At 43.9% G+C, this 8,983-nt stretch overlaps 1 protein-coding gene across 3 annotated transcripts in view; it reads right to left on the reverse strand.

Annotated features, from left to right (window-relative positions):
• Positions 1 to 8,935, reverse strand: part of cdk12 (cyclin dependent kinase 12) — a 23,615-nt gene extending 14,680 nt beyond the window's left edge. For 2 of the 3 annotated variants that reach the window (XR_798776.1, XM_010775444.1), the window contains exons 1-5: positions 6,978 to 8,934; positions 5,456 to 6,136; positions 4,400 to 4,579; positions 4,170 to 4,309; positions 3,888 to 4,058 (exon numbers count right to left, since the gene is read on the reverse strand). Coding sequence is in view for 2 of the 3 variants with exons in the window: in XM_010775444.1 (XP_010773746.1) it covers positions 3,888 to 4,058; positions 4,170 to 4,309; positions 4,400 to 4,579; positions 5,456 to 6,136; positions 6,978 to 8,155 (2,350 nt within the window). In the remaining variant the exon portion in view is untranslated. Of the gene's footprint in view, positions 1 to 3,887; positions 4,059 to 4,169; positions 4,310 to 4,399; positions 4,580 to 5,455; positions 6,137 to 6,977 lie in introns of all 3 variants that reach the window. The other variant, XM_010775445.1, reaches the window with a different exon arrangement.
• Positions 8,936 to 8,983: the final 48 nt, after the last annotated feature.

The following is an 8,983-nucleotide window of genomic DNA, read 5'->3' on the forward strand; positions in this document are numbered from 1 at the left end:
AACCTCTTTGGACAATTTATATACTTATTGAAAACAAGCTACAAAATGTAATACCTTGGAAGATGCCGTTTAATACTTTTTAATAGCCTTAATTTTCGCTAAGTTGATTTATCAACTTTTAATACTTTTTTAAAGACCCCGCGGACACCCTGCCACCACAGCAGCCGCACACGCAGTTAACCTGCCAAAAAGGCCACATTATTAACCCGAAAGTACACAAAAAGTACACTTCAGATGCTTAAGTTCCTTGACATGCTTTGAAATGTCACCGATATCTGTTACGGTTCTTCAACAAAACGTTCACATGTAAGAGGTTTATCTCATTCAGAACAATGGAAATGCTCTCCTTTCACTGATTACTGCACATCACCATGGAAACCTTTGATCTCTGGACACGTTGTTAGCTCAAATATAAACACCTGTGTCATGGAACACGATGATGTCATAACTCCAACTGACATGCTCAGAGCAGCAGACTTCAGATAATGGTTAACACAGTCAATTATTATGCGTATCCCTCGCCATAAAACCAGATGTCGCTGTAACTCCAATGGACACTGTTCGATCGTCCCCCAAACTTCGCTTGTATATGTCCATGCCTCAACAGCTCTACGCCAAATCTGAGATCTCACCAAAGGCTGTTGCCATGGAAACGCATCCCTTGCCATAAAACACAATGTTGTCATGATACATATGCAAATGGTCTAAAACAGCACCAGACTTCAGATAATGATTAATGGTCCGCCCTCAACAGCTCTATGTCAATTATGGGGTGTCATCATATGCCGTTTCCATGGAAACGCATCTCTCGCCATGAAACACGATTTCATGGCGAGATCTCACCATGAAACACGATTTCATGGCGAGATCTCACCATAGGCTGTTTCCATGGAAACGCATCCCTCGCCAAAAAACACGATGTTGTTGTAACTGATATGAAAATGGTCAAAAAACCACCAGACTTCAGATGAAGTCAACGACAATGGTCCAGCCCTCAACATGTCTATGTGCCATTAGTGAGTTTTCCTCAAAAGATGATGCCATGGCAACGCATCCCTCGCCGTAAACCACGATATTGCTATAACTCCTATGAAAATGGTCAAAAAGTGCTCAAATTTCACGTGTGTTAACAGTCCAGCCGTGAAGACATCTACGTGACAGTTTTGAAATTTCTTCAAATACACAATGCTCGCTATGAAACACGGTTTTCTCATAACTTCAGTGAAAATGCTCCAAACGGCCCAAAACTTCACAGGTTTGGTAACGATGCAGCCATCAAAACATCTAAGTGTATTATGGGGTGTCATCAAATACCGTTGCCATGGCGACAGATCATTAGTAATCAAATTAGTTCAATAAGTTCAAATATTCTGCTGCTTTTCCAAGTGTGAAGCTGACAATTGAGCGGCCCAACCAAGCAAGGAGGCAGAGGCAGAACGTCCAAAACCCGGTGTGGGCATTTATTAAATCATACATATGATTTGACACAGCCTCAATCTGCTGCTCCTGTGCGCACAGTCACCAGCCACCACCAGGATCTCACACACACACACACACTCCCTTTCTAACAGCAAAACCCCAGAGCCTAAATGCCCAACCCAATCAACCCAACAGGACACAGGTGAGGGGGGAGGAGACAACACAGGGCACCAGGTGCCCACAATCAACGACAGACATGGGGAAAGGGGAACACTTTTCAACAACAAAAAACCTAAACAACCCGTAACGGAGGCCGAGATCTATGAGCCCAGAGACCACCGTGACACCAAGCTTTTTTACTTGATTTTCTTCTCTTATCACACATTCAAGCCCCCAGTGTTCATGTATCATTTCAATCTAAATTCTTCACTTTCTTCTTACACATTACATTTCAGAATAGCAATTCAGCATCAGCTTTTCAGCATAAAGCATTCCCACAAGCAATTTCTTCAGGAATTGCATTCTCTAGTTATTAGGCTGCTATGCACTATTGGAGTGGTGAGCAGGCCTATTGTTTTGGGATATTTGTGGAGTTGGGGGGTCCGTGAGTGTTTTCTTATTGGTTAAGTGGTCATTGGTATGAAAAAGTTTGAGAAACACTGCGCTAGTGTTTTCTCAACGGGGGGAGCCTCGCTGCGCGGAAATTATACAGATGGCCAGTCCGCCCCTGAAAAATGTCTATGCACACGTTATTATTAATAATAATTTTTTTTAAATGTATAAACATTTTCTTTTTTTTCTCAATTATTTTTTTGTTATCATCTCACGACCCCCACTTTGGGAACCCCTGTACTATAGGACAGTAAATAACAAAAAAGCAGTTTAAAGGGGAGTGATTAGTAAAATATGCATAAATAAAAAGAAAGAATGCTAACTAGGTAACATAAGATAAGTATAAACAAGTTTAAATGATTTGTTATTGGTTGTGATCATATTCTAAAGATGTTTGGATTGTTGAAAAGTATACAGCTCTCTTTCATGAGTGTTGAGAGCTGTATCCATAAATTCATGTTGTGCTCAAAGTGCAACAGATTGATGCATTTAACTTCAACATTTAAAAAAAATCTTCCCGGGGGTGCATGCCCCTGGAACCCCCAGTTTTAAACATATACACTGCAAAAAAACAAAAGAGTAAAAGTAGCTCACGACTTTTTTTGTTGTTGAAAGTAGCTCATCCTAAAAAAGGTTGGAGACCCCTGTTATAGAACGATACATTTGACAATTTTAAGCTTGGCATATTGGAGCGATGAGGAACAGGTGGGGCTTGAAAAGGCCCACCTTTTCAAAATGGGGAATGACAAAAAAAGTTTGAGAACCACTGGGTTAGGGTAACGTAACCCTATTACAACAAAGATCAACAACCTATAACAGGGCCTATGCACAGAATGCAGCTATTCAATACTCATTCTTGTTTAAGAATATGAGCATGTCTACTCAGGGGAGAGGCGGGTGCTGAGGCGATTCACAATCAGGCCAGCTCTAGAGAAGACCCTCTCAGCTGGAATTTGGGCACAAGATGAGGTTTGAGTCTGCGTGATCTGCGTGTAGGGAGGGTCAGCAGCCATATCATTAGCTAGAACTAGCTAGATCTGATGGATTTGGAGATAAACACGAGTGAAGTAAGTATAACCGGACGCGAGAGAGAGATCAGCACTTGCAGCTCTGCCCCACTGTGAGGGACCGGTGAGCGGAGTAAAACACACCTTTAGACCTAACACACTTAGCTAATGCACTGTCGTATGCATTGAATTATTCCATTTGATAATATGTTATCAACTTAGGCACCCCTCGCAAAAAAATTACAATAAAAATATTCATAACTCATATTCGAATACCTGAATCATTTAGAATATTAAATTAATCCTTCTCATCCCTAATTATCATACCTGCAACTGTGCAAAAGTAGAGAATTTAAATTGTATAATGAGAGATTAAAAAAAAAAAGTTGTACAGCATTGTAAATGTTGATTTTTTTTATGTGACCGTTTAAGTGAAGCTTAAAAAATGTCTACAATATGTACAGCCTGATACTTGAAGTCTCAGGTTGAGAGAATTGAGCATGTGGAACAAAGATTGTCATGTACTTTGACCAGCTCAGAAATGTTTACCTACTGTGTTATTCAAAACCATACTGCCATATTAGTCAGTATGCCTAAATAAATAGTATGTGAAATGCTATATGCCCAAAGATTTGAGGATGACCTTCTGCATCTGGTGGCATTATTTTTTGGCTTTACTTACCCACAATCCATTGCACAGGGGATATCTGAGCTAAAGGGTCAATGTTCAAGTTGCAGTAGTATGTCCCAATTGTATGCATATAGCACGCAGCCTCAACTTAGTAGGTTATAATACTCAACATGTGTCAATGTTACCCAGTTATGGCATAAAATATCAGATTATTTTACCTTTGTCCTTCTTGAAGTCAAGTGCATCCTGCTTGTCAGTGACAATCTCCTTCATGTTGACCACACTTCGGTGTTTGAGCTGCCGCAAGATCTTGATCTCTCTGATGGCTGTGATGGGGAAACCCTCCTTTTCATTGTCCAAACGTACTTTCTTCAGAGCGACCAGTTCACCTGCCATGTTAAAAAAAGAACATATCTCAATGAGAATTGACACTCTGCCTGTATTTACATTAAACACATAGGAGTATCATAGTGACTCACGTCTAGCTATAACTCCCTTACCAGTTTCTTTGTCCTTGGCCTTGTACACTTGGCCGTAGGTGCCTTCCCCTATGATGCCAATAATATTGAATTTATCTACACAGCGTTTGCCCCAGTCACTCTGGGTGTGTTTGCGCTCACCATATCGCGCACAGCAAATCCTGTAAACCATCAAATAAAACAAAAATTTGACTTGATTTGGGATGCAGAAGGGGAAGTTTGGACATGGGTAAGTAATTAAAGAAACTGACTTTGGTCTCTTCTTAAGGACTGCCGGGGGTAGCGGTGTGGCCTGGCGGATGGGGCACTGTGGGGGTGAGGAGTCACCTCCAGGCAGGCAGGGTGGTAAAGGAAGGTCGATCAGTGATGTCCGGCTGCGAACTTCCTTCTCCTTCCTGGATGGCCTCTGAGGAGGGGTGGACTTCTTTGGACTGACGGAACAAAATAAAAAGAGTTTTAGAGAAAAGTATAAATTGTTGAAGCGACAAGAGAAACAAACATTAAATTTATACTTAAAACTGTGGACGAACAACAATGTAACTCTAAGGTTGGGACAGAGCAGACCATGAGAGCATGGGACTTGGACCTTACATTAATAGAGGATTTGTAATAATTTATTATCAAAGTTATCAGCTGCCTCTTACTCTGCTTAGAAAGGTTAAGCATGGGGGCCTAACAGAGCATTTAACATACAGTAAGAACATTATGATAATTTATGCGAATTATGGGGAAAAAACGTCAATAGTAACTTGTTTGTGAGTCTGTTATGTACTCCTTTTAACCAGAAGCTCAAGTTCATATCTTTCTATGTGAACATTTACATTAAATACATGCATTTTACATTTTTGGGGGGAATCAGGTGTGGAAGTAGCAAGACCTGGGAGAGCATTTTTTTTGCACGAGTGGTTTTGTTTTGTTTCATGTACTTTGGTATATTTGTATTAAGGACACACTTGAAAACAAAACGGCTCATCTTAAGGGTCAATATACTTATTACCTATTTATCCAAATTTGATGCATGAAATAGAGTGCGTCACTTTAAACTAAGATGTGTGATGATATATTTGTTCCAGTATAAAAAGAATTGGAATTAAGTAACAACTGAAAGAGTCTGAAGTAATAGCGTTAACTTGTCACAACTTAACAAAAAAAGTGATGACTCCAGAGTCATAATGATGTTAAGTATGGCTTGGTGGCAAAAAGGGATAGAATTCATTGCACAAATCATCACTTTCACTTCATAAAAGAGATGCATTAGGACCAGTGGGACGTATAGTGTATGTCTGTAACCTTGAGGGGGTACTCACCTCCCCTGAGTGTTTCCCAGCAGTGCAGGTGGTAAAGGCAGGAGAGGCAGAGTCGACGTCTTGTGAAGGGGCATCTGGCGGACAGGGCTGCGTGGAGGAGCTGGAGCTGGAGATTTGGCCTGGGATATGGTTGAGGGTGTAGGAGGCTGAATACTTGCTTCGGCCTGAGGTTGCGGTGGAGGAATCTGGATGGCTGGGGCGGGTGGCGCAGGAGGAGAGGGAGGAGGAGGTGTAGGAGATGAGGTGGAAGAGGAAGGTAGAGGTGCAGAGAACTGATCTTCAGCGCTGGGAGCATCCTGGGATAAGGGCGCAGGTGGTGCGGGCAGAGGTTCAGCTGGTGTTGCAGAGTCTTTTTCTGGTTGGGGAGGTGCAGGTTTAGTGGGCCTTAGGGCGGAGGTGCCTGCAGATTTACGTACTGCCGGAGGAGGGGTGGCAGCACCACCACTAACACGAGCAGCCGCCTCAGCCGCCTGCCGTTCCTTCTTCCTGCGACTTAGCTCTGCTCCCAGGCTGGAGTTGAGTGGCAGGCGGGAGGGGGGGGAGCGGCTCGTTGGCCGACTGCTGTGGGAGCTGGCCCCCGCTGCAACAGAGGAAGTATGTCTCTTGCTACGGGGACGAGAGGTGGAGCGACGAGAAGTCGAGTAGTGCATCGGGGAGCGACTCCTGGAGCGGCCAGAGCGGCTAAACAAAAGAAATACATTTTATAATGCCATAAACATTTTCTAATATACTGCATTTCTACATTAAAAAAAGAGAGCTTTGTTAAGAGTGAGTTTTTGAACCGTTTACTGTTAATCACAAGCTGCAGCTCTATTCCTTACTGTGGCAACTGGAAATAATTAGTGGCTTTGACCAGGATGGTTATGGCCTAATTTGTAATCAGTGGTGATGTTATAGCCTTACTTTTTTTAAGCTACAATCATAGGATTGCATTTTTTGTAATTTGCTTTTATTAATTGATTTTTATTTCTGTTATTCTGATTTGGATCACTTAGGGCTGCATGTTTACATGAAAGGTGATTTAAAAAAGGAAGTCGAGTTGACCATGTCCTGTTAGCCAAAGTTTGTGGTATACATTTTGCAATGGAAAATTAAACAGCTGAAGGGAAATCATGCGATCACCTGCCTGTGTTCACAGTACCTTTTCAGCCTTTTCATGTTTTCACCCCCAAGCTTATGTCTACAGTATAGGGTGTTTAAGAGAATTGACAAGCTTTCATTAACAGTAACTATTTTTGCTAGAGGTTTGGGGACTCTGCAAGTGCAACAAGTTTGCCTGAATTTAAACTTACAATTCAGGTTTTTATAATGATCATATAGTTGGAATAGTTGTAAGCTCAATTAGAAAACACCAAATCAAGTTTCACTATACAAATATAATACTAAATATGACTTGAGGGTTAAATTGGTATTCTATGTCCTCATGCCTGAAGACACTTAACACGTTTCCAATAAACAAGTGTTTCTAAGTTAAAGCTATTATTCCCTAAGATGTGAAGACCAACCTGCAGTTTATACTCACCGAGACATGGGGCTGTTGCTGGAGGACCTGCGGGTGCCATAGGGGCTGTTGGAGCGTCTCCTTGAGTATGGGCTGCTGTCCCTCTCATAGCTGGAGGACCGGTGTCTGCTGCCATAGGGGCTGTCTGATCTCTGTCTGCTGCGGCGGGAAGTGTCCCCATAAGGATTAGGGCTCTGCTGGGCCACCCTCCGCCTGGAGTAGGTGTCATCCACCTGCTGTCCATACCCACTGGCCTGTGGACTCTCGCTGCCAGCCGCTCTTCTGGGACTGGGTGAATGAGCAGCATTCGCGCCCTTCCTGCGTGGGCTACCCCTATTCGAAGACTTGCCCTTAGGGCTGGACTTCAGGCTCTTGGAGGCCTTGCGATGGGTCCTGTCTGCTCGGTTCCTCTGGGAAGAGCTTTGGCTGCCCTCCGCTGCTCGGCCCTCTTTCCGCTGCTGCTTCTCTTTTCGAGTCTTTCCTGAGCGGCTGCTTTCCTTGCTGCGAGATGAGGATGTGGAGGAAGTAGCACTACCTACACTGGCTGCAGGCTGTGTGGTGAGCATCAGCTCCGCACGTTTAGAGTCACCCTCTGGCTGGACATGGCGTTTGGAGGAGGTACCTGAGGAGGCAGCCTTCTCCTTGTTCTTTACAGCAACCCCTTTCTCTTGGTCTTTGCTGTTCTTTTTCTTGATGCCACGTTCGCCATTCCCAGGGTCTCTAACTTTGTTGGGGTCCTTGGGCTTTTTTCGGGAATGTTTGTGTCCCTTGTTCTCCATGTCACCTGTTTCTGCACCGGCCACCTGCCTATCGTAGTCTGGTGACGGCTCCAGTAAATCCCCGCCCCCCCTCTCCGAGGGCCTGGAGGACGGTGGGTCTGAAAAAGTGTCCGAGTCCGAGCTGATATCGTCGTACTCCACGAGAGGCTTCACCGTGTTGACACCAGGTGGCGCCGCATCGCCGAGGGTAACATATTCGGCTCCAGGTGCAGAGGATTCCCGATTAGGTTTGGTTAATTTATGCCGTTTACGTTTTGTAGAAGAAGAAGACATTGAAGATTTTCCAAGCACCTTGCCTTCCTTGCTCGTCTTGTCTCCAGCGGAGGTACGAGTCGTGGCCTGGGTCTGTTGTGGCACGCCGCTAAGGCTGCTGGATTCCGGCTTCCTCTTGGTCCCATGGTGTCGGTCCGACCCAGGCATCCCTCACGCCGGCGTCGGTGCCTCTCCTTCGACTGGGCCTCGGTGGTCCAGGCAATTCATTCACAAGAGAACAGTAGCTACTCCAAATGCCAAATAAACGTGTTACTAAGCAGAAACTGGGCAAGAATACACAAAATAAACACACCAGGCCTGTCACGTCCAGTCCTCCTCAAAGCCAATTCATTCCTCCGAGATCCCCAACATAGTTCGTCAAAGCTGAAAGATGACAAGGTGGCTTTCCAGTGCTGTAAAGTATAGTTCTTTGAATTAGTCAGTGAATGAAAAAGATCCCAAGCAGACATCGGAGCATTGTGGGGTCGTCTCCGTCTCAAATATAGCTAGCACCGCTAGCTAATGCTTGGCGGCTAGCGAGCTGATTCGTAAAAAAGAAAAAGTCCCTTTGTGAAAGGTGTCCTTGTTCGGTGCCAAGTTAAGTAAAGGTGCTTTTATTCCACAGAATTACGGTTTAAGCATTCAGAAACAAGCAAATGCCTTCATTAAAAGCAGCTTGTTTCTCGAACAAAATGAAAACTTGACCCGGTTGGTACTGTTTACATGTTCCCTTTTTAATGCAAGTTTTATCCACTATAAATTCAATATTGTTTAGAAATCATAGTATTTTCGTGTGCAGTAGATGTTCCAGTTTATTATCAATGGCTCTGGGAATCAACCAGGCCTATATTTAGGGCGATGCTAGTGGATTTAATATTATCCACAGCCCTATCTGAAGGAGACTACAAACGCCATTGTGGCTCCTGTGACTGGCAACTTCTCTGCTCATAGCGGAATGAACCGGAAACAGGAAAGCTGTCAATCAAGTGACGTATC

This window comes from Notothenia coriiceps, unplaced genomic scaffold (genome assembly GCF_000735185.1).
Source record: "Notothenia coriiceps isolate Sejong01 unplaced genomic scaffold, NC01 NC01_scaffold00015781, whole genome shotgun sequence".
In the NCBI taxonomy this organism is placed as follows: Eukaryota; Metazoa; Chordata; class Actinopteri; order Perciformes; family Nototheniidae; genus Notothenia; species Notothenia coriiceps.